Raw genomic sequence first — 27,214 nt, forward strand, 5'->3', positions numbered from 1 at the left:
CATACAATGCCCCTCTTATTCAATTCTCTTCTTGGATGGGAGGAGATCGTGATGGTACCTTACTTTTTTTTTTCCAAAGATTAGCACACAAACTTATTTTTCGTTAAATCTTAATCTTAATTATCTTCAAAGTATTCATGTGGAATGGATTTAAAATATCTTCACCTCCTCCATGATGCTTTGCTGTTTCTTTGTTTGTTTTTCTTTTTGAGTTTTGATTCTCAACTTCATGTGTATAATGTCCATTACAGGTAACCCTAGGGTAACCCCTGAAGTTACAAGGGATGTGTGTTTGCTGGCTAGAATGATGGCTGCTAATTTATACTTCTCTCAGATAGAAGATCTCATGTTTGAAGCATTAAAAGCATGAACTTTTTTGGCCAAGCTTCTGCGTCTGTTTTTTGGTCAACCCTTGTTCTGCCCTTTTTGGCCAACCCTTGTTCGAGCTGCTTAGCCCTCTGTTTAGTCCTCTACACCGCGTGTTCGAGCCTCTGTTCAGCCTCTGTTCCGCGGCCTTTCAGCCACCGTTCCGCCATTGTCCGCCTCCATTCAGCCATCTCCGTCGCGATTTAAAGCTCCTCCCTTTCCCTCTACTGTTTGAATTTCAGAACTGCTCCATCCTAGGGTGATTCTTTTCCTTCTTGTTCTTTCTTGTATTAATTATTCAGTTATTGTTTTTTTTATTGTTGTTTTCATGGTTAGTATGTTTTCTAGTTCTTATTTTGTTGTTAGTTTGCTGTAGTTTAAAATGTTAATTGTTCTTGTTATTTTGATTTTCAGTTTTAATTGATCTTATTAACTTGTTAATTTGAACAGAGACGGTGTAACACCCTACCACACTAAGCTTTACGCTTAAGTCGTAAAACAAATGTGGTGTGGTATTACGACCTCTAAAATAAAATGAGTACATATAATAGCAGAAGAATTATAATAAGCTAGGAGCCTTGAAGAAAAGGGGAAAATAAAAATCGCACAATAAAGGCGCAACGCTCAAGGAACGAGTTAAATTACGTGCTAAGAAAACCATAACTATCAAACATAAGCTAACAGAAGTGGGAATAGAGTGCCAAAGATACAAAATATCAAGCTCCTAACTCAGCCTGCGAAATCAAGACTGGCCGGAGAATATTTACACATATATACATACGTATCCAAACCCAAAAGTACATATACACAATCCTGCCTCTCCATAAACCTCTAAGAGGATCAAAAAGAATAAGTCATGCGGAGAGAAATCTAAGTACATATATATACATCATAGCATAACAAAATATCCCAGTAACCACTTCGCTTCAAGAGTCCAGACGCCTAACGAGATGCCTCTCGACCTGCATCTGAAAAACAACAACATAGTATGGAATGAGAACCGGAGGTTCTCAGTATGGTAAAGGTGCCACACACATAATATATAAGGTCCTGGGAATGCCAGAGGCAATCCTAGAACACCGACACTCAGATTATAGAGCTTAAAGTATTAAACAGAAGCCATAAAAGGTGGTTCTCTAAAAATATTTAATCCTAACTTAACTTAACCTTAAATCTAAATCCCATACTGCCATTCCTCCATACCTCCAACTCCATCATGCATTTTCACAGACAACTAAACAGACAAAGGCAAACACAGAAAGGTTACAAGTACTGCAGATAACAAATATACATTTAACATGGCAAATACAGATAAGCACACCCAATTAGAGCACAAGCAAGTAATTCAAGTAATATGCATATGATGCATGCCTGTCCTATGGCTGATGAGGCTCATCTGTCGGTTATCCAGCCAACCCGACAAGTCTGAATTGTCCTTAGACGGTCCCCCGACGTGCATCCCCAAGAGTCTATGCATAGATTTTTCTCAAATAATCAATATTGCTCAATGGGGGTAACATTCCCGGGAATTTATATAGTGCCCGGTCACACTTACGTCGTAGGGTCAACAGAGTATCGAGTTTTCAACCTGGTACACGTGGTGGCAAGCCACGACACTTAATCCAGGGAATCTCGTATCTCAGATTATTCAAATTCATAAGCCATTTAAATAATTTAATTATAATTCATCAATATCCACATCATTCTCAATCACATTTCATTCATCATCATACATCAATCATATAAACAAAATCTCTAATTTTTATAAAATTTCGGCAGCATTTCCTCTAAAACTCGGACTTTGCCACCCTTTTCGGGTCCAAACCTGCATTCTTTTCAATCCAACATTCTCTTCCTCATTATCATAACAATCTCCACAAAAATCTACTTCAGATCAACAATTAAACTCATACAATATTCAAATCCAACAACCAAAATTCAACTAAGAATCATAGTTCACAATTCCTAGGCTTTTAACACAAAATACCTCAAATCAATAATCCACCGAATCATTAATTAATCAACAAGCACCAAACCAACTATGTTCATCAACAATAACATTCAACTATAACTCGTTCCAAATTAACATAACAACATTCACCATCCAAAATTAATAACTAATTATCCAATAAACTTCAAACAACTATATTCATCGACAAATCACTAAATATTAAACATACACCTGCATTCCAGCTTATCCTATGGTCATCTAGCCTAAGTTTTCACAGAACATTATATATTAAATGCAAGAAACCTAAACCATACCTTAGCCGATTTTCACGTAACGACCAAAGCTATTTATTCAAAACCAAGACAGCCTCTCAAAACTCAACTAATCCGCTTCCTCCAAGTTCCAGTATTCACAATTTCAAGCTCCAATTATTTATTTTCAACCTAATACACGTTCATAATACATATATACCCAATTTAATACTCAAAGCTCAAATTTAATGAAAATAAAATAGAATTATCGTATCCTCACCTTACCCAAGCTTCACATAAGCAAGAGTGAACGTTTTTCTCAAGCTAATTGGATCCTAAAACATCAGAAATCAAAGAAATTCAATATTCCCACTTAAAATTCGAAAATTGGGGGAAATGAAGGCTGAGTGTAAAATAATGAGTTACCTATGAAATTGTTCCGGTAGAAATGTAGAGCTCGACGCGGTGAACGCGTGGCCGCAAACGGTGCGATGATTGGAGCTCGAACGGAGGAATTACGGGATTTGGAACTTTGCCGTAAAGGTTCGGCGTTCCTTTCCTCTCCCTGGAGCTCAGCTGCGTCCTTGAGGAAATGAGGGAAAAAGAGCCCGTGGCTCTTTTTAATGGGCTGGTCCGGTTGGACCGATAGCCCGGTTCGGGTTCGGTTCAACCGGTTCGGTTCTTTCGGTCCAATTTTGGACCGTTTTCTTCGAAATTAGTGTCAAAATTCTCGTTTTGATGAGTTCTACCCTAATTTAATATAGCATTCACATTTCTAATCCTCCTTATTAAAAACTAATTTATTGACTAATTATCTACTAATTTAACCGGGGTTTACATCCTACCCACCTAATAAAGAATTTTGTCCTCAAAATTCAAATCTAGTTACCTGAAAAGAGATTTGGATAGTCCTTTCGCATATCTGATTCGAGTTCCCAGGTATGTTCCTCGATACCAGCTCGACTCCAAGCTACTTTTACCAATGATACTTCCCTTCCTCGTAATCGTTTAACACTGGTGTCATCAATCCTCACCGGAATTAATGGGAGTGTTAGATCTTCTCTCACTTGGATTGGTTCTGGTTCTAGAATATGACTTGCATCAGGAGTGTACTTCCTAAGCTGAGACACATGAAACACATCGTGCAAATTCGAAAGATATGGCGGTAAGGCAATTCTATAAGCCACTGGCCCAATCCTCTTCAGAATCTCAAACGGTCCAATATAACGGGGATTTAGTTTCTTGGTCTTAATAGTTCTTCCCACGCCAGTGGTTGGTGTAACTTTCAGAAAGACATGTTCTCCTTCTTCGAATTCCAAAGGCTTTCGCCTCTGATCAGCATAGCTCTTCTGGCGGCTTTGGGCTATAAGCATTCGACTACGAATCTTCTTTATCTGCTCAGTCGTTTTAGCTATAATTTCAGGCCCTAATAAACTCCTTTCTCCAGTTTCATACCAACATAGTGGAGACTGACATTTTCTGCCATACAGAGCCTCATATGGAGCCATTCCGATGCTCGCATGATAGCTATTATTATAAGCAAATTCTATTAATGGCATATACCGATCCCAGCTCGTCGGCTGGTCTAAAACACAAGCCCTTAACATATCCTCCAAAGTCTGAATAGTTCTCTCTGACTGACCATCTGTCTGAGGGTGATACGCAGTACTCAAACTTAGCTGAGTCCCAAATGCACGCTGAAAAGCTCCCCAGAATCTTGATGTAAAACGAGGATCCCTATCAGATATAATGGTAGAAGGCACGCCATGCAACCTGACAATCTCTTTAATATACATTCGTGCTAATTCCTCCATTGTGCAACTTATTCGGATAGGAAGAAAATGAGCTGATTTCGTCAATCGGTCCACAACCACCCAAATAGCGTCACAACCAGACCGGGTTTTAGGCAAACCTATCACAAAATCCATTGCGATACTCTCCCATTTCCATTGTGGAATCTCTAAAGGCTGAAGGGTTCCTGATGGTCTCTGATGCTCAATTTTAACCTTCTGACACGTTAAACATTTAGATACATGCAATGCCACATCATTTTTCATCCCTGGCCACCAGAACATCACTTTCAGATCCTGATACATTTTAGTACTCCCTGGGTGAATTGAGAATCCACTCTTATGAGCTTCCTTCAAGATTCTCTGTCGCAGGTCTCCAATATCTGGCACAATAATCCGGTTCTTGAACCTCCACAAACCATCCTGTCCTTCTGACACTCTCCACTGTTTCCCCTGTTTGACTGCTGGTAATACCTTACGTAACGCTTCACTGTCTCGATGAGCCTTCAGAAGTTCTGATTTAAAATCACTAGAAATTTGCAACTGACTCAAACACAGGATTCCAGATTCTTCTCTAACTCCCAAATTCAAACCTTGGAATGCCTTCAGTAACTCTTCCTCCCGTAGCATCATCCAAGATGCATATAAAGACTTTCGACTCAAAGCGTCCGCCACAACGTTCGCTTTTCCTGGATGATAATTCAATTCAAAATCATAATCTTTCAGAAGCTCCATCCACCTCCTCTGACGCATATTCAACTCTTTCTGCTCAAAAAGATACTTCAAACTCTTATGGTCTGAGAAAACAAGAAACTTAACACCATAGAGGTAGTGCCTCCAAATCTTTAAAGCAAACACAACAGCAGCAAGTTCTAAATCGTGTGTCGGGTAGTTCATCTCATGCGGCCTTAATTGCCGTGAGGCGTATGCTACAACATTTTGGTGTTGCATCAGGACGCACCCCAAACCTTTCAGAGATGCATCACAATACACTTCAAACGGTTCACTTGGTTCAGGTAATATCAATACAGGTGCAGTAGTCAACCTGTGCTTCAATGCTTGGAAGCTCTCTTCACATTCTGGAGTCCAGACAAAAGGCGTATCCTTCCTAGTCAATTTAGTTAAAGGTAAGGTGAGCTGTGAAAATCCCTTAATGAATCTCCGATAATACCCCGCCAAACCTAGGAAACTTCTTATCTCTGTCACTGAAGTTGGTCGCTCCCAATTCATCACTGCTTCCACCTTAGCAGGATCCACAGCTATTCCCTGCTTACTCACCACGTGGCCGAGAAACTTCACTTCACTCTTCCAGAACTCACATTTAGATAACTTAGCATATAACTTCCTATCTCTCAGAATTTGCAGCACAGTTCGCAAGTGATCAGCATGCTCCTCTTCAGTCTTAGAATAAACAAGAATGTCATCAATGAAGACAATAACAAACTTGTCCAGATACGGTCGAAAAATTCTGTTCATATAATCCATAAATACTGCCGGGGCATTAGTTAACCCAAAAGACATCACTGTATACTCATAATGACCATAACGCGTTCTGAAAGCAGTTTTCGGAATATCCTCATCTCTAACCCTTATCTGATGATACCCTGATCGCAGGTCAATCTTAGAAAACACACCGGCACCCTGTAACTGATCCATTAGATCATCGATTCTAGGCAACGGATATTTATTCTTCACAGTGATCTTATTCAATTGCCGATAATCGACACACAGCCGCATACTCCCATCCTTCTTCTTTACCAGTAACACTGGCGCTCCCCACGGAGAAACACTTGGTCGGATAAAATGCTTACCCAACAGATCTTCCAGCTGAGCCTTCAGTTCAGCCATTTCTAAAGGCGACATCCTATAAGGAGTAATTGAAATTGGACCGGATCCAGGTACCAACTCAATTGCAAATTCAACCTCTCGGTTAGGTGGGAATTCATTAATATCATCTGGAAACACATCAGGAAATTCACATACAACCGGAATTTGCTCTAAACTCTGATCATCACCTGATACTCCCGCAGTTAATAACATAATACCCTGACATTCGGTTCCAGAACAGTTTACTATCATAGAATTCAAATAGTAACTATTCACTACAACCGGTGCTTCTGACCCTTCTGGCATAAACTGTACTGACTTCTCATAACAATCAAGCAAAACATGATTCTTGGATAACCAATCCAATCCCAAAATGAGATCAAGACCAGTCATAGGCAAACAAATCAAATCATGCACAAATTCACGCTGTTGTACTCGAAAGGAAACTTGTGGACATTCTATCCTAGTCACCATAGCTTCATGAGTAGCATTATATACTTTCAAATCATAACTTAAAACCACCATTCTCAATCCTAATTCATGCGCCTTTTCAAATGCAATAAATGAATGACTTGCACCTGAATCAAATAAAGCATTTAAGATTTTACCAGCCATTTCACAATTACCTCTAATCAGTGTCTCAGATCCCTCAGCACCTATGGTAGAAGTGGTGTATACTCTCCCCGGCTGCTGCACCCTACCAGTCTCATACTTCTTCTTCTCAGGGCAATTACTGGCTATATGCCCAGGATGTCCACAGGAATAGCACACTCCAAGTCCTAGTCTGCATGGAACTCCAGGATGATACTTTCCGCACTTCTGACAATTTAGATCTTGCTGTGGCTGCTTTCCAAACCTTTTTCCTTGACTAGCATTAGTATTCGGCCTTCTATAATTACCTTGACCCTGAGTCTGCTGCGGAACAAAGCCTCCACGCTTGAAATTCCTACCTCTCGGAGCAAAGTTCCTCCCTGAAGGCCTTTGAAAAGGAACCCTCAAACTCCCTTTCTCTGCTGCCGCCTTCCTCACACAATCCTCAGCCACCCTACTCTTATTCACCAATTCAGAAAATACCCTGATCTCCATTGGGGCAACGAAGCTCAGAATATCACTCCGAAGACCTCCCTCATATTTAATACATTTCCATTCGGCAAAATCTTCAGGCGCACCTTGACAGATACGAGAAAAGCGACATAACTCCTCAAACTTACTAGTATACTCAGCAACAGTCATCTGTCCCTGTTTTAACTGCATTAATTCAAGTTCCTTGGCATTTCTGGCTGAATTAGGAAAGTATTTCTTATAGAACTCTGTCCGGAAAACCTCCCAAGGAATCGCAGCACCATCAGGCTGCAGGATACGTCGTGTTCCCTGCCACCAATACTGAGCTTCACCTTGCAACTGATAAGTTCCAAATTCAACCCATTGCTCTTCAGGAACCTGTTGTGCCTGTAATGCCCTTTCCATAGCCTGAATCCAATTATCTGCATCAGTGGGATTTGAGGTTCCCCTAAAGGTTGGAGGGTGAACTTTCAGAAATGTAGCAAGCGTCATAGGACCGTCCTCATCATTATTGTTCCCATGATTACCCTGATTTATCTGATTACCCAATGCCTCAACTGTTGCCTGCATAGCTGCAGCCATATTTCCCAGGGCAGCCATAAAGTCTACTGGATCAGTCCCTATGGGAGCAGGAGTAACGGTGCCTGTCCTACCTCTACCTCGCCCGCGACCGCGTCCGCGAGTCGACATCTGGTCCCTATACACACCAAACAAGTGATATTAAGTTGATCAGTCTCAATATCGCAGGTCTAATGCTTTAAGTTCCAAATGCATGCTCACAAACGTTTATGCCATATATATCAATCAGATATCCTAATAGCACATAAACTCATATACAGAGCATGCATAGAAGCACAATCAGTCCGTCTTTCAGGCTCTATAGGAACGAACTGCTCTGATACCATAATGTAACACCCTACCACACTAAGCTTTACGCTTAAGTCGTAAAACAAATGTGGTGTGGTATTACGACCTCTAAAATAAAATGAGTACATATAATAGCAGAAGAATTATAATAAGCTAGGAGCCTTGAAGAAAAGGGGAAAATAAAAATCGCACAATAAAGGCGCAACGCTCAAGGAACGAGTTAAATTACGTGCTAAGAAAACCATAACTATCAAACATAAGCTAACAGAAGTGGGAATAGAGTGCCAAAGATACAAAATATCAAGCTCCTAACTCAGCCTGCGAAGTCAAGACTGGCCGGAGAATATTTACACATATATACATACGTATCCAAACCCAAAAGTACATATACACAATCCTGCCTCTCCATAAACCTCTAAGAGGATCAAAAAGAATAAGTCATGCGGAGAGAAATCTAAGTACATATATATACATCATAGCATAACAAAATATCCCAGTAACCACTTCGCTTCAAGAGTCCAGACGCCTAACGAGATGCCTCTCGACCTGCATCTGAAAAACAACAACATAGTATGGAATGAGAACCGGAGGTTCTCAGTATGGTAAAGGTGCCACACACATAATATATAAGGTCCTGGGAATGCCAGAGGCAATCCTAGAACACCGACACTCAGATTATAGAGCTTAAAGTATTAAACAGAAGCCATAAAAGGTGGTTCTCTAAAAATATTTAATCCTAACTTAACTTAACCTTAAATCTAAATCCCATACTGCCATTCCTCCATACCTCTAACTCCATCATGCATTTTCACAGACAACTAAATAGACAAAGGCAAACACAGGAAGGTTACAAGTACTGCAGATAACAAATATACATTTAACATGGCAAACACAGATAAGCACACCCAATTAGAGCACAAGCAAGTAATTCAAGTAATATGCATATGATGCATGCCTGTCCTATGGCTGATGAGGCTCATCTGTCGGTTATCCAGCCAACCCGACAAGTCTGAATTGTCCTTAGACGGTCCCCCGACGTGCATCCCCAAGAGTCTATGCATAGATTTTTCTCAAATAATCAATATTGCTCAATGGGGGTAACATTCCCGGGAATTTATATAGTGCCCGGTCACACTTACGTCATAGGGTCAACAGAGTATCGAGTTTTCAACCTGGTACACGTGGTGGCAAGCCACGGCACTTAATCCAGGGAATCTCGTATCTCAGATTATTCAAATTCATAAGCCATTTAAATAATTTAATTATAATTCATCAATATCCACATCATTCTCAATCACATTTCATTCATCATCATACATCAATCATATAAACAAAATCTCTAATTTTTATAAAATTTCGGCAGCATTTCCTCTAAAACTCGGACTTTGCCACCCTTTTCGGGTCCAAACCTGCATTCTTTTCAATCCAACATTCTCTTCCTCATTATCATAACAATCTCCACAAAAATCTACTTCAGATCAACAATTAAACTCATACAATATTCAAATCCAACAACCAAAATTCAACTAAGAATCATAGTTCACAATTCCTAGGCTTTTAACACAAAATACCTCAAATCAATAATCCACCGAATCATTAATTAATCAACAAGCACCAAACCAACTATGTTCATCAACAATAACATTCAACTATAACTCGTTCCAAATTAACATAACAACATTCACCATCCAAAATTAATAACTAATTATCCAATAAACTTCAAACAACTATATTCATCGACAAATCACTAAATATTAAACATACACCTGCATTCCAGCTTATCCTATGGTCATCTAGCCTAAGTTTTCACAGAATATTATATATTAAATGCAAGAAACCTAAACCATACCTTAGCCGATTTTCACGTAACGACCAAAGCTATTTATTCAAAACCAAGACAGCCTCTCAAAACTCAACTAATCCGTTTCCTCCAAGTTCCAGTATTCACAATTTCAAGCTCCAATTATTTATTTTCAACCTAATACACGTTCATAATACATATATACCCAATTTAATACTCAAAGCTCAAATTTAATGAAAATAAAATAGAATTATCGTATCCTCACCTTACCCAAGCTTCACATAAGCAAGAGTGAACGTTTTTCTCAAGCTAATTGGATCCTAAAACATCAGAAATCAAAGAAATTCAATATTCCCACTTAAAATTCGAAAATTGGGGGAAATGAAGGCTGAGTGTAAAATAATGAGTTACCTATGAAATTGTTCCGGTAGAAATGTAGAGCTCGACGCGGTGAACGCGTGGCCGCAAACGGTGCGACGATTGGAGCTCGAACGGAGGAATTACGGGATTTGGAACTTTGCCGTAAAGGTTCGGCGTTCCTTTCCTCTCCCTGGAGCTCAGCTGCGTCCTTGAGGAAATGAGGGAAAAAGAGCCCGTGGCTCTTTTTAATGGGCTGGTCCGGTTGGACCGATAGCCCGGTTCGGGTTCGGTTCAACCGGTTCGGTCCTTTCGGTCCAATTTTGGACCGTTTTCTTCGAAATTAGTGTCAAAATTCTCGTTTTGATGAGTTCTACCCTAATTTAATATAGCATTCATATTTCTAATCCTCCTTATTAAAAACTAATTTATTGACTAATTATCTACTAATTTAACCGGGGTTTACAGACGGAACGAGATCATATCCAAATACGGACTTGCCGAGGGATATTTCTTTGCATTTTGATCATTCCCTCTTGATGTGGGAGTTTTAGTGCAAGTGGGGTTTTTCCTTTTTTCTGGGATTTTGGACTCAAGTGCCAGTGTGGAATGGGACGGCAAATATGATCCAAAATTTTCAGGCAGCTGATGTATTCCTGCTAGCATTCTCTCTCATAAGCAGGGCTAGCTATGAAAATGTTGCCAAGAAAGTAAGATTGGTATATACTTATTATTATTATTATTGTTCTTTTTTCTCTCTACTCTGGACTAATTTTTTCTTTTCCTCCTTTTCCAGTGGATTCCTGAGTTGAGGCATTATGCTCCTGGTGTTCCAATTATTCTTGTTGGAACAAAACTTGGTTAGATTCTTGTTCTTTCTTTACCTTCTTGATGTTTGATGCCCTTGTTATCTACCTGATAACCTTCAGCATGATAGTAGTTCCGTGATCCTGTGAAGTTTCATCTTATTATCATACTAATTGCTGTCTTTTACTCATACTGTGTTTCTTTCATTATTAGAAAGTTGGGGAATAGATTCTGGATTCCAATGTCATTGCTGTTATTTTGTTTCCCTTTGATTGCTTGTTATTCAGTAGTGGTTTAGAGAAGGAAGTTCATCCTCGAAGGTTACCTAATTGATGACTTTAATCAAGAATTGATTCAGATATACCAAACCATTTCATGGAATGCTTTCTTAATTTTTCCCTTTACCTCCTTGTTTAACTGAAAGGCTAATGTAATGATTGTTTTAAAAACTAAATGGTTGTTGATAAATCTTGAAAAAACCTTGATTTATGAAGAGTATTAGGAAGTTTAAAGTGACAGAAGATTGCTACTACCTAACATGAGTAATTTGCCATGGTGGAGCTGGTGTTTCCATAAGTTCTTTTTTTATTGACTCGTTAGAATTTCCATTTATGATAGTCAATAACAAAAGTAGAATTTCTATTCTGAAAATTTTGTCTCTAGTCTCAATTTTTCATATAGTTTCTTTTGGAATTTGTCTTCTCTCATATATAGTGCTAACTTAATTATATGTATTTAATGCTTTCATTGTAAAGATGTCATTATTAACTTGCTTGGGCATTTCTTGACAACCAATATGCGACTTGTGTACATCTTCGGGGATGATAAGCAGTTTTTTCTAGATCATCCTGGTGCAGCACCTATCACCACAGTACAGGTACTTCCTAGCTTTCATTGCTTCTATTACCAATATCCATTGCTATCGCTTTGTATCTTATTTCATTGTCTTTTAGCCTTCAGTTGGTGTTCATAAGAGAGACCATCTGCTTACTTTATACATTAGTGATCTGATTTTCTCTCTTTGTTGAAGGGTGAGGAACTGAGAAAACTTATCGGTGCTCCAGTTTACATCGAATGTAGTTCAAAAATACAGCAGGTACATATATGTTCTCTGCATCTATAAAAGTTCCAAAGGTTAGATAATATCACGTCCCTAATGATATCTGCCTTTGAATACAGAATGTGAAGGCTGTTTTTGATGCGGCCATCAAAGTAGTTCTCCAGCTTCCAAAGCAGAAGAAAAAGAAGAGAAAGGGTCAAAAAACCTGTTCCATATTGTGATCTTCTCAGTTCTAAATTGGTAGTTGGCAGAGGATGACATGACTGTAGCCATTTCTTGGTAGTCTTTGCCATTCTATATCTTTGCTGCATAACACATGATGGTGTTGGTGTTCCGGAAACATTACTGAACCAAATGTTCGGACGAGAGGGACAAAAATCCGAGGAGGGTATTAGAGTCTGCTCATCAGCAGAAAAGTTGCTGAAGCTGATGAATGGAGACGTGCGGTATCTGAGGGATGCTGGCAAATCATCTTTCATCTTAACAGTTGAACTGGCTGCTTCCCAGAAATTGATTGCTTAAAGTTTTAGGAAAATAAATACTTTTTTAATTGATTGCTTAAAATTGATTGCTGAAGGGAACATTTAATTATCCAAACTTGAATCCAATTTTGATTTGCTGCATAAATAAGAGATGATTCAGAAAATTTAACCATATATTGAGTAAAATTGCAGTTGGCCTTGGATGAAAATAGAACTTAAATCAGTTAAATGTAAGACTGATCTTTGCTTTTTGAAAATGTTAAGGCATTGCTAAAACATCAATAAAGAAATAAGAGAACAGACATATAAATAAATAAGCCATACATCCCATGTTAGAAATTTCTTTAGCTATAAAGGAGATGTTATCAGTTGAAATTTACCCTTTGTTAGTGTAAAATTGCATTGGCAGGTGGTGGAATCAGCTTCTTGTGTATCATTGGTGCCATGAATTAAAGTTTTCTATAATTCTATCCCTTTTTTCTATATTAAAATCTTATAATTTTTTAGACTTGAGAATTAGTGCAACCTATGAGAACAAATGAACAATGAAGTATGGTTTATCTTACACCAGGCAGAATTGTTACTACTAGATACTGCATATGGTTCCCTTTGAAGAGGTAAGATAAATTATTTAAAAAAGAAAAAAAAATGAAATACTATGAAAATTAATCTCTTATTCCTCTTGTCTAGTACTTTTTAGCATATAATATCAGTATTTAAAACAAATTATGAAGACTATGAAAATTCCTTTTGCAGTCTCAATTCATATGTACTGTTGTTTGGTGGTGTATGGTGTGTAAAATATAAAATTGTGATTTTTGTTTACAGGAAGAAAAATGGAGTATTTTGCTTGCTGACTTTAATTCCAAAACTATGGCTTGGAAAATATTACAAGAGTGTTACTTACCTCTATGATCAACATTGACAATGAAAACAAATTAATGTATACATCAAACAAATCTGCATGATTCATAACGTATTATCAACTATATTCGATATGATATCTTTACATCCATAACAGATGCCAGACCTTAAGATGGATTTTTAGCAACTTCTTCGGTGTAGCCACTTGCAACAATGTTTTTTATTGCACTCTTAAAAATGGTGTCCAAATTGCTCAAGAGAAGTTCTTCCAATTGCACTTCTGTGAGATTACTCCAATCAGCATCACTCAATTCATCCACCTCATGCTCCTCCTTGGGTTGGCTAATCCCAACTTCTGAAGAAACCACAAGACTAGACAATCCAAGTTCAAGCTTCAACGCATTAGAATGATCTTGATTAACACTGCACGGGTCAAAATCGGAGGATTCCTTATGACCTGCTGTTGTTTCGAATTTTTCGGCAGAGAATTCACAACTAAGGCAAAAATTAAGATTGACATGGAAAATTCAGAGTAGTAAATTACTAAGTTCACAATATATTATAATGCTTTGCATCAATTCATAGTTAGAAGTTAAAACGAACAAGAGGATTATAATGCATTGCATGTATTCAATAACAGAAAAAATTACTACCTGCAACCTGTGATGTGTAAGTGTAACTTCCTGAAACATTAAGATAGATAAAAAAAAACGTAAATAGATATGTATATTATTAATAGTAAATTAATAAAAAGGCACTTCTCAGAAACATTGATTCATCAATCTCAGAGTTAAACTAAGCATCCCCAGTTGAAAAAGGTCGGAAATTTGAAGTACCCAAATAAATTGGGTCGCGTAGCAATACTTGAGATTCAAGCAGTGATCAAAAAAATGACAAAAGAAATTGAAGAAAAAGTCTATGATTCAAGATCCTATACCATAAAAAAATGGAGAAAGAAAAGTTATCTTACCATTATTCTTGTTTGTTAATCTCCACCACGATCACACCTCGCACCATCTCATTTAATTAAATTGCGAATTAAACTTAAAAAAAAAAGTTATCTTACCAGATCATATGTACCAATTAGAAAATGAACAGTGCCTTAAATCCAGCAAGTTTACATTGTAGTTGTTGAAGTAGCAGTATGAGAGTTGTCTTGTGTGATAATATGAATAACTTAAGTGGCATTGAAATGGCTTGTTAATACTGTATCATCATATATGCTGCTCCAAATGGTAACTGGATCCATGTAGATCCCCAAGTATGAGACCCGACGAGTTTGGAGGCACATTGAGTAGCAAGTGACAATTTCGACCAACCGACTTATAGTATATTTCAAGCAGATTGATTGCAGACTTTGGAAGTTCTGAAAGATGCCAAAACCAACCAGGTCTGATTGAGACATCACAGAGGGCATGTACCCACTCATGACCAGCCGGATCTCCCTCGGCCGCATATCTGTTAGAAACAAAAAAAATATTGAACAATCTGAGACAAGGCATAACAAAGAAAACATTGCCGTTTTGGGACATATATCACCATTCGAGCAACTAATATTGACTCTGGTCCTGAAATCTTCCAAAAGAGAATCCAGATAGTTCCCATTGATGTTTCCATCTCCTTTTGACTCAGGAGCATAAGAAATAATCTTTTCCACTTCATTCAGGCACTTAGAAAATGGTTTAACTTCATTAGAGCTAACAGAAGCGTTCCCTTCGCTCAGAGTTCCCGCATTTAACAAAACCCAGTTCCAAAATTAAAGCAAACAGCATAAAATGCCACTCAGAGAAAACATAATAGCTCAGAGAATCACAGAGAAAGTTACAAACTTTGGTCAATTAACACACACCCGAGATACTGAAAACAAAATAAAATAAAGATTGAGGATCAAACCTGAAAAGGGCCACAAGACAGGGTTTGAGTGACTGTATGAAGAAGAGCAAGCTTAGTGTTGCAACGGTTTCATGGAGCAAAATTAAAGAACTGTGACAGAAGCAGCAGAGAGGAGAGTGTGTGTGAAAGTGAAGTGAGTGAGTGAAAACACAGAAACAGGGAAACAAAGACATTAACTACATAAGAAGATGAGTGAGAAGAAATGCAAAATTTAGAAATATATATTATTATTATTATTATTATTATTTTTATTATGAAGTCATGAAATAAAAATAAAAATAAAAATAACAATAAAAATAAAAATAAAAAATAAGTGAAACATAGACGAGGACAATAACCTAGCCCTTAAAATTGGCTAAATCCCTGAAGCATATTTAGTACTATGATAGTGACTTCACTAGTATTTTAAGGCACAAAAAATAAAATTAGTTCTATGCCATTGAAAAAATATTAAACCAAATATAAGATTCATAATGACAATCAACAAAGAATTAAATAGCAAGTATTTCCTTCTTTCATCGCTGTCTTAGTTCCTTAAAACTCTCTGGTTTGCTCATCAATTTTACAGTCCTTAAATAACAAGTATTTCCTTTTTTCATTCGAGTGTTTTTGCTATCTAAAACATATGCAATGAATAATGATTAAATAATATCTATATTATTTCATTTAAATTCTAAATTATCATTATTTGAAAAATTGTTGCTAAATTATCTAAATTGTTGCTAATCTCTACCAAAAAGTCTCAATAATTTGCACTTAAAAATCAACTAAAGCTTAATCCAACATCATTTTAATGGATATGAAAAATAAAAGAGCCAAGACATTGAACGTTGTCATCAAACTAAATAATTCTATAGCAAGATAGTAAGAAAGATCTATTCTCATTATTCCTTAAGGAGAAACAAAACACATTGAATGTTGTCATCAAACTAAGTCCTTATAAAAGCCACGAAAAACACTTACAATGATAAAACGACTAGGAAAGACAGAGCAGAGGCAAGATCCACCTGCATGAGCAAATTAAGCTCTTCCCAAGGCTGGGATGAGGAATATCAAATTATCATCATACCAAGGCTGTGAAGAATTGAAAATATCATTGCTTCAACTTCTCCATATCATAGTAGTAATTTATTCTCTAACCTCAGAATTAAAGCAAACACTATGGCTTCAATTAAACAAGCAAGAATTGACAAAATTAACAACAGGAATATATTTTTGTAAAATTTGTTCAAGAAAAGACTTCCCAAATAATCAAAATCTGCATTTTAATTAGCTACAGATTACGTATACTATGACAAATGCTACTGGCATGCTTGTTATGAGCTGTATGTGAGTGAATAGACCAGTTGATACAGTGAAAGTGTGAATCGAAGCAAATTTCTACTTTGTAACAAAATCAGGTAGTATCCAACCTAAAAGTCAAATCACTGACAATTTTTGCACTAATAACAAACTAGGAAGACCTAAATATAACTGGACAATTCAAAGAAGGAATGAACAACTGATCTATTATAAAAAATTATCAATTAAGTTACCTAACTTGTTCTGGGGAATGAACTGGCGTCTCTGTCCCCAATTTACCCAAACCTAGAATTTCAATTTATTTTACATTAACAAAGTGGTTGATTAACAACTAAATAAACAATGATATTGATGGAATCATCAAATGACAGTGTGATCTAGCGAAGTGGGTGAGCCAGAATATAAGGATTCTTTGTGGCGATGAAAAGGGAAGAAAACATCAGCGTCATGGTTTCAAGTTTCAACTAACTTGGAACAATAAAATCCTACCTTTGTTAGAACTCACCAAATCATGAAGCAGCTTCTGATTGCGCGAAGGAGGCTGACGGCGACACTCGAAGCAAGAAGACGACGAGCCCCTAAACCTGCTGCTTCTGCCGCCGGCGACGAAGAGCGCAATGAAGGCGCGCGCAACTATGTGCAAGACGATGACGAGACAGAGAGCAACGGCGACGCCACGGTGAGAGAGATGAGAGAGAGCGAGCTCCAGGGGGAGAGAGAGAGAGAGAGATACGAAGGGGAAGGAAGAACTTGAGAAGATGAAGAAGGTTTTTGAAACCCAGAAACAATTTTTTATTGGAAGAACTTGACAAGATGAAAAGGATTTCTGAAACCTAGATTTCAAAAACAATTTTTTTTAGATATATTTTTGTTTTGTTTAATTTTTTAATTTTAAAATTTGATTAATTTAAAAGGATATTTTCACTACAAGAATTTGACAAATTAGCGACGAATCTTTGCGAGAAATATTTTTTGTCACTAATCTGTCACTAACTTGCGAGGAATTAGTGACGCACTTACGACAAAATTAATGAGCGGTCACAAAATACCCGAACTTGAGAAAAATGACTGATTAGCGAGAGATTTACGAGTAAGTTTGTTTCTCGCAGATTGACTTTTGTAGCTAAAAAAAGAGCGAGGAAATTTTTCTCGCTAATTTCTCACAAATTAATTTGCGAGTAACAATGTTCTAGCAAATCAGTCACTTAGGGGTTCAATCGAATAAAAGTAAAGTAGCGAGGGATATTATTGTCACTATTCCGTCGCAAGTGTTTGATATACAATTAGCGAGGAACAATGTCCTTAACTAATCCGTCACAAAGACTTGAAATGCATTCTATGATGGACAAATTCCTAGCTAATTTGTCGCCAAAGTTTTTATTTTTAGCGAGGAATTCATTTCTCGCTAATTTGTCGCATAATATTGTAAAATTCAAAATTAGGGTAGCGACAGAAAACAGTCGTCGCTAACTCATCGCAACGCATATATCATTCAGCTAGGAAAGTGTTCCTTGCTAATTAGTCGCTAACGTGGAAATATGGATATTGAGCGCCTATGACCTAAGTAGTAAGGAATTTGCGACCGTTTAACAACTGACACACTTCGTTCGCTGATTTTAAGTCGCTGATTAGCGGGCGAAATACATTTGTCGCTAAGTTGTCGCAAGTTTAATTTAGCGAGCGACTTGGCAACTGCAATCTTGTCGTAAAGCAAAAGCTATATCCTACCTATTTTGTAGCAAATTATTCGCTAATCTCGTTGGAAATCCGTCGCAGAGTTATAACAAATTCAAAGCTAACTGAGAAAATGTTAGAAGTAACTGGTCGCAATTGAGTCACTAATCAAAAGCTTATTTAGTGAGGAATTAACGACCGCTTAACAACTGATAGACTTTCCTCACTTATTTCATGTTCCTACTAATTCGATCGCTACTTTAACTAGCGGCTCACATTCCTGTTCAGCCACTTTTCTATTGAGTTTAAGAAATTAATTTTATATTTTTATTTTTAAAATTATAAATTTAATATTAATAATTAAAAATAAATTATAAAAGAATAAAATACCTTAAGTTATTTAACCAGTAAAATGTATAAAATAAATAAATTCAAATTAAAAAATATTTTGTTGTTATTATGTGTAACAAAATCAATATAAAAACCCATTAATATTATATAAAGATGAGTTATTTATAAATATTAGTAAATTTATTTATTTCCTTAATCCTGTTTAAATAGAAGCAAATTTAAAAATTTATATTCAAATTATTCTTTATCTTCATCCATAATTCTAATAGATAAAAAAATGTAATTCTTCAATCTTATCTTAAATATCTTTAATTTTTTAATTTTATTATTTTTAAAAATTATTAATTTTTATTTTATTATATCATCTCATCATATTATACATTATCCTTTTCTCTTATTATTTTTTATATACATGTATAACTATTATTGTCTCTGATTAATATAACTACCATCTTAAAAATTAGTAAAAAATGTAATTATCAGTTAATTTTTCTTCCTTCTTCCTACAGTTATTTTTTTTTATTTTACACATAACTTCCGTTCTTGTTGTCTTCTTCTTTATTCTTCTGAGTACATGTAGTACTCTTTTCTATCTTTCTTATAATTAATGAAAAAAATAATGATAGATATGTGTATAGAGAATGGTAAGAAAAAATAATAAAAATAAAAATTAAAAAATTTGAAAAAATAATAAAACTAAAGATGATTTAAGATATTAAATATAAAACTAAAAGAAAAAATATTTTTAGCAATCAAAATTGTGCGAGAAAAAGAATTCTTTAAATTTAAATTTTTATATCAACTTCAAATTAAATAAGATTGAAAAAAAAACAAATTTATAAATATTTGTAAATTTTCTATCTTGATTGTTACTTATAATAATAACATAATAATTTTAGTATTATACTTAAATTAAGGACAAAAAAATCTTAATAAATCAATTACTTGTCCAAATTACGTGAATCCCCCAAATCATAAAAGGCTACGTCAAAATTTCTATTTGCATTTCTATATAAATCGAATTAAATAAATTTGATTTAGACAAACACATAATAAATCGAATTCATAAGGTTCAAATTACATGCAACTTCTGATTCACATGTAAATCGAAACTAATAGCTTTAAATTATGATGTCCTTATTAAATAGAAGCAAATGGAGTTGATTTATACCTACTGATAAATCGAATCCATTAAAATCGATTTACAATGATATGTAGCTTATGCTAAATCGAACTTATTAGTTTTGATTTACAATACTCTTTCACACCATCAATAATTTATAAATTAAAAAAAATAATATTATACAACCAAATTGAGTTAATTCGATTTAGTATATGCCTAATATATATAAATAGGAGCTGAACATGAAATTTTTATCACAGTAAAAATCATAAAAAAATGCTTATAATAAAAAATTTGAGATGTACTCATTTCCCTATAATACTCATAACATCTTTTAAGCCATTTTTAAATTTCATAAACTTATCCACAATAATTACAAAAAGTGTTTATACTAAAAAAATTTAAAATTTTATATAAATATTTAATTTAAAATTATTAGTAAAATTTTAGTTCTACTCTGTTACAAAATGAATAATTATAATGTTATGAGTTTTTTATATAAAAATCAATACAAAAAATTTAAATTCCATAAAATATTTTTTTTGTATTTATGAGCTATAAAAAATAGATGAGAAAATATTATATGGAATTAAAAATTACATGTAATTCGAATATTATGAATTCGATTTATTATGTGTTTGCTTAAATCGAATTCATTCAGTTTAATTTTATATGTGTAGTCTTTTATAATTCCGAGAATCTACGTAATTTTGGAGGAGAGTTATTTTATTAAAGTAAATTGCCCTTAAATTAATTCAAACTTCATTATTCTATATATTAAAAAAAATAAATAGCTCATGGAATTTTTATTTTTATTTTAACTCATGAAGTTTTTATTTTTATTTTAACTTTTTATTTATTAATAATTTATTATTTACAATTTTTTTATCTCAAATTTATGATTTAAAAAATATAAAAAATATTTTTTATTCGTTCCAAGTTCGAGTTAATACTCAATGAATTTTTATTTTTGTTTTAGTTTTGTTGCTGTTTTGAAATGATCATTTAAATCTTTAGTTTTTCACTTTGGCGCTCGAAAGCGAAAACCGCAATACCAAAAGGTTGAAAAATCGCATCTGCATTGTCACGCTGGCGATTCGAGACAAACCCGTCTCATCCAATCGCGAGCGACAGTCTCTCGCCCTCATATATAAACCAAAAGCCAATCGACCACTCTACACAAAATTCAAATCCCAAATTCGCATCCCTCATCAAAATCCCGCGCCATGGGTTCTTCCGAAGTAGCAGCAACAACCACGAAGGGCGGTAGAGACAAACCCAAATCCTCAAAGTCCATTTTCAGGTCCTCCAAGGCCGGCCTCCAATTTCCCATCGGCCGTGTCGCTCGCTACCTCAAGGTTGGCCGTTATGCCCAGCGGGTTGAATCTGGGTCATCCGTTTACCTATCCGCGGTACTCGAATATCTCGCCATCGAGGTTCATCCTTTACTTCCCTTATTCTAATTTTCTCAACCTTCATATTTGTTACTTTTGGTTCTTATGGCTTTGGTTGGTTTAGGTTCTGGAGCTTGCCGACATGCTACGAGGGACAACAAGAAGACTAGGATTATTCAGAGACACATTTAGCTTGCGGTGAGGAATGATGAGGAATTGAGCAAGTTTAAGGGGTCCGTGACCATTGCGAGTGGTGGAGTTCTGCATGCCGAATATTCACCAGAATTTATTGCCTAAGAAGTTTGCTAGTGGAAAGAACAAAGCCGAGATTATTGGATCTGCTAGTGAAGAGTTTTAGGTGCATAACATATTGGATTGTTTTGATTATTGGGAATTGGGACTGTTTAAATAATGTAAAGGTTCTTTGTGATTTGGATAAAGGAAAACTATTCTTGCTTTAGAAGAATTATAATTGACTTCGTACAAAAGTGTTATTCATTTAAAAGTTATGAAGAATTAGTAATTTTATTAAAAACTAAACAATTTCCAATAATTTGTTTATTAATATTTTGAAGGGCTACAATCACACTAGTTACCTATAGATAACTAATTTGTTATTAGTTTAAAAGAAATTTGTAATGATATTTTGCGATAATAATGCAATTAATTGATTATATATTATTTCTTGGTAAATTAGCGACTATTTCATAATTATATTTTCTCATTTCGAATAGTTTTGATTTAGCGACAACATTTTTATAAATTTGATTAAAGATTTTCAAAAATTAGCTATAGATTTGTTATAAAATGTGACAGATTAGCGATTATATTAGCGGCCAATTAACGACGAGTTAGGTTCGGAAAAATTTTTCGCTAATTAGCGTCAACTATGCATTTTATTTCGTCTACGAAGTTAGCTTGCATTTAGCGATGAGTTTGCTGCAGTAAAGTTTGTCGTTAATTAGCGACTCCCGTTTAGTCTATTTCTTCTATGGAATTAGCTTTTATTTTAGTGATGGATTTGCGACTATCTATTCGGTAGCTAAAAAACTTTCCGATGAATTAGCGACTGTTGTGTTTGCCTCACTGATCTGCGACTTGTAATTAGCGAGGAAAGCATTAGTTGCTAGGCGGTAGCTAATCCGTCACAAATTATATTTTGCGTCAGATTAGCGATGATTTTACGATTCTTCTTGTGGTAGCTAATCGGCCATATTCTTGTAGTGTTTTGTCTCATCAAATAAAGAAAGGATGTTTAAGTCTTTTTATAAAATTAAATAAATAAATATTTTTTATTTTTATTTAATTAAAAGGGTGTTTTAGTAAAAGTAGTGATATACTATATATTTAAAAAAGAAAAAATTAAATGCTGACGTGGAAAATAAATTCCACATGGCTTATTGTTATTTGTCCATATCTTAAACGTATCGGTACGTATTAATTTATCATCGTACCGTAGCAATCACCTTACATATTTTATTCCACAAACAGAAAAACTAACATCATTACAGAAAAATATTAAAAGAAAAAAGCAAAACATATGAAGCTAACAACAGTAGTCTTCTACAGTTTACATGGCCTCTCCTGTGCTTGTTTGTTAAGTATAACCACAAAGAAGTCTGGCAAGCCATAAGGGTTTCGCAGTTTTGATAAACAACCTTCCAAGGAACATCCCAAATACCACTCCGCATCCATATCCCACTGCTACTGCCTTCCATCCAAATAATGATTCTTTTGCATGAGGAAATACCGAAGGTGGTTGTTCTTTGTCATTGCCGCATGACTTTGACAAGGGGAATCCACATAGCATTGGGTTTCCTCTGTAGGAATAATTTTGGAATGTATTGAACTGTTCTCCTGTTGGTATCATTCCCTTCAACTGGTTTTCAGAAAGGTTCAAGACAGCCAGAAAATTCAAATTGGTCAAAGCCATAGGAATCTCACCTGTCAGTTGGTTCCATGAAAGGTCTAACCATTCCAAACTTGTCAAATTTCCCAGTGTTATTGGAATCATACCACTGATTTTATTGTGAGAAAGGTTAAGCCCTTTGAGAGAACTTAATTCTCCAATGACATGTGGGATTTCTCCTTCAAACATGTTATTTGACAAGTCTATAGTTGTAAAAGTGGTTAATATTCTCACTAGCTCCATGGACTGACCTTTGATAATAAGCACTACAGAATCATTGTACACACCGAAGCCGCTATCCATGTATGACAAACCAATAGGATGATGAGTACTATTACTCAGATCCTTCATTCCTTGAAAATTCTCAAAGAACGAGGTTGGCAAAGGGCCGCTGAATTTGTTGTTGGAAACATCAAATATTCTCAACTTTGGGAACGGATGTTTGGCACCGAAACTAGTGATGGTACCATGAAACTTATTTGCTCTTAAACTGAGTACTTGTAACTTCTGAAGACCTTCTAGCCAACTAGGAAACACATCCTCTATGTTATTCTCTGCAAGATCCAAAACTTCCAACATGGTGCAGTTAGACAAAGACCTTGGTAACGAACCCTCCAGTTGGTTGTTGTTCAACTTTATTGTTTGAAAATTGTTGTCTTGAGAAAAATTTGTAGGTATGTTTCCATGAAGGTTGTTCACTTGAAGATCCAAAATCATGAGATGAGGAAATGCTCCCAAGCATTGTGGAATCACGCCAGACAAGTGGTTGTGAGACAAGATGAGTACATAGAGGAAGGTTACATTGCAAAACATTGAAGGAATGGTGCCAGACAAGTGGTTGTGAGACAAGATGAGTATATTGAGGGTGCTTGCATTGAAAAATGTTGAAAGATCTCCTTGCAGATTGTTAAAACTGAGATCAATATAGGACATGCTCTTCCATGTGTGGAAGAGATTGTCACTGAACCAATTGGGAATCTTTCCATGGATTTTATTCTTAGAAAGATCTAACCATCTTAGATTTTGTAGTTTTGTTAGGAATGGAGGAAAGACAGTAATATTACAAGAAGAGAAATATAAACTTTGAAGATTGGGTAAGACATAGTCGACGCTACTATTAATATAAACAGAAAGAAATTTATTGTTAGAAAGATCTAATTTTTTTAGATTTTGTAGTTTAGTTAGGAATAATGGAAGAAAGACAGTAATATTACAAGAAGAGAAATCTAAACTGTTAAGTTTGGGCAAGACATAGTCAACTTTACTATTAATATCAACAGAGAGAAATTTATTGTTAGAAAAATCAAGAAAATATAAATTTTTCAATTTTGAAAAATGAAAAAAGTCGACAAGACCACTCAAGTCATTTGATGACATATCCAAATGAGTAAGATTTTTTAGAAATTCAAAGATCGAATTTGCAAAATCACCTTGAAATTTGTTATCAGAGAGATATAAATATTCCAATGAATAAGTGAAGAATTTGCTAATTGGCCCTGTGAACTGGTTCATGCTAAGATCTAGCATTATCAATGAAGACAAAGAATAGCACCAGTCTGGAATTGTCCCATTTATAAAGTTATTAGACAAATATAGTGTTTCTAGTTTTGAAAATGTGGCATTTTTGCTTGGAATTGGGCCGATTAGTTGATTAGAAGACATATCTAAGTAAGAAAGTTGAGTTAGATCAAATAATGATGATGGCAGTTGGCCTCCTAGACTGTTAGAAGAAAGATCCAAATAATCCAATTTAGTGAAGTTGTCGAACACGTGTGGGATGTGACCACTGAATGTATTATAACTAAGATATAAGTAGGTGAGATGTTTGAGGTTTGAAAGCAAAGATGGAATCTCACCATGAAGTCTATTTTCTGAAAGGTCCAAATGAGTTAGTTGAGTGAGGTTCCACAAAGACACAGGAATTAATCCATCAAATTGGCAAGAGTCTAGCCATAGTTGGTTAAGAGACTTCAAATGGGAAATGGAATCAGGTATTTCTCCCGAGAAAACTGTCAAAGAGAGGTCCAAGATCCTTAGAGGAGTGCTCCAATTGGACTTTGGAAGTTCAACCTTCAGTTCTTCATTGCCAAACAAACTTAGTTCTTCAAGATTAGTTAAACCAAGTATACCAGTTGGAAATTTTCCATGCAATCTAGTCACATCAAGACTCAGAATCAACAAAGAGGATGACAAATTCATCAACAAAGACAATGAAGTTTCTCTGACAGAAGACATGTCTACCTCATCTAGAACTAGCTCTTTCAAGTTAGTGGTGTTACCAATGAGTCTGCTCCATGTGGATTCATCAAGTCTCAGTTCATGATCATACGAGGAGAGATCAAGTGAGAGTAATTTAGACAAGTGTGAGATTGTGGACGGAATATGACTGCTAAATGATGAGAATGATAGATTGAGATGGGTGAGACTCACAAGATTACCAATTTCAGGATATATTGGAGAGTGGGAGAAGTTATTGAAGGCAAGGTTGAGTTGTTGAAGATGCGTCAGATGGAAGAGTGTGCTGTTGGGATGAAACTCGCCTTCAAGCATGCTGCAATTGAGGTCAAGCCCAATCACGTGTCCTGACGTGGTGTCGCACGTGACCCCATCCCACTCGCAACAATCAGAACCGTTTTTCCATGATGCTATCTTGGGATAAGAGGAGAAGCACCAATAATTTTTGTACAATGAATGGTTGATGGAAAATGAGTTCTTGAATTGGAGCAGGTTTGAGTTGTCATGATGGTTGCATAGTGGCATCATCACCGATGAGCAAGTGGAGGATGGAGTATGAAGGAGAAGAAGAAGCAACAAGAGAGTAAAACACCTCATCATTATGATGTCACAATAATAATCTTTAGATTTTTAATGTATTGAGTGTAGTGCATGGCATCGAATGCAAGTCATGAATGCAAATTTATATAGATAAGCCTCTGCGTATGGAATATGATTCAAACTTAGTTTGATAGTGTAGTGTGTGGTACTGGCTATTCGCATTTTTCCACAACATTTTTCTACAACCTCATCGCATTATTCCATGCATAAAAATAATACGTTTAACTAATTGGTGTCATAATCGTCATTATTAGATACTATTTTAATGACTTCTTCATTTCTTTCAGCGTGTATACTATACACTTATAGCACACAATGCAAGCTGAATTATATAAAATTGTCTAGTTAAATAATTATATATGACAACACTGCATAAAATTAAAATAGAGTTGTAAGTAAAATTTCCGTCCTTCCTCAAAGTTCAGTATTTTCTATCTTAAATATGCCTCTGTATATAAGTTAATTCTTACATAAAAATAATAAGACTATACATATGTGATGTATATAAAAAATGGTATAAGATTAAAATCTATCATTGTTTCTCTGTCTCTTATATTCTTGTTTAGTGTCATTAGTATTATTAAAAATTGAAGTCCATTCATTTTAAGATTATTATATATAGAGAAAGTGAAACCCAGCCATTGTCGAATGGACAGTTGGAACGAATTAATAACAAATAAATCTTTTTCTGGAATAAGCTTGACTAATGATGGCTTTAAAAATTAATTTAATTTATATTGGGTTTCTATTAATTGTAAGGGATCAAGTGATTAACTTGGATCTTTGATGTATAGAACTAGGTTACTATATATTTATCTTACGGGCATACATGATCTATATATATTTCAAGATTATGTGTTCGAAATTGTAAATTTTGTTATGCATGATCTATGATGTATTTATTTGTAAGCTAAAACACAGGTAATAATTATGAAGCTAAAACACAAATTATATCATACACTTTAGTCCATAAACAAAGAAGTTCACATTGCAGAACATGAAGCTAAGTCATCATATTCTTCTATGATTTAAGTCCACAAGGGTTTCTTTCCCAGTCAAGATAAGCCAAATAAAATGCCAAATAGTACTTGGAGCTAGCATGAAAGACCTCTCATACTTTGATTTGAAATATTTGTTCGATTCGATAGTATATTATTCTCGACACTGATTTTCCACAAAGCGCGTCGAATAACAAGAAGGTATGTCAGAATCTGGGAAATAAAGTTGCATGGCATGGACTACGGAGAA

The 27,214-nt window shown here is 35.4% G+C and overlaps 1 protein-coding gene, 1 long non-coding RNA gene and 2 pseudogenes across 2 annotated transcripts; 2 read left to right on the forward strand and 2 right to left on the reverse strand.

Moving 5' to 3' along the window:
* Positions 1-7,869: 7,869 nt before the first annotated feature.
* LOC130939322 (rac-like GTP-binding protein RAC1) lies at positions 7,870-12,423 on the forward strand (annotated as a pseudogene).
* Positions 8,406-10,507, reverse strand: LOC130942153 (uncharacterized). The gene is made up of 4 exons (XR_009070823.1): positions 10,327-10,507; positions 10,181-10,235; positions 9,964-10,092; positions 8,406-8,666 (listed from the first exon to the last, which is right to left on the reverse strand). It is a non-coding gene; the product is annotated as an uncharacterized LOC130942153 (long non-coding RNA).
* Positions 12,424-21,054: 8,631 nt separating the features above from the next.
* On the forward strand, positions 21,055-21,580 carry LOC130942152 (histone H2AX-like; annotated as a pseudogene).
* A 924-nt stretch (positions 21,581-22,504) lies between these two features.
* Positions 22,505-25,611, reverse strand: LOC130942151 (receptor-like protein 35). The gene is made up of 2 exons (XM_057870847.1): positions 25,373-25,611; positions 22,505-25,283 (listed from the first exon to the last, which is right to left on the reverse strand). Exons 1-2 carry the CDS (start codon positions 25,375-25,377, stop codon positions 22,820-22,822), a joined length of 2,469 nt encoding a protein of 822 aa, XP_057726830.1. The 5' UTR covers positions 25,378-25,611; the 3' UTR covers positions 22,505-22,819.
* Between the last annotated feature and the right edge of the window lie 1,603 nt (positions 25,612-27,214).

This window comes from Arachis stenosperma, chromosome 7 (genome assembly GCF_014773155.1).
Source record: "Arachis stenosperma cultivar V10309 chromosome 7, arast.V10309.gnm1.PFL2, whole genome shotgun sequence".
Taxonomy (NCBI): Eukaryota; Viridiplantae; Streptophyta; class Magnoliopsida; order Fabales; family Fabaceae; genus Arachis; species Arachis stenosperma.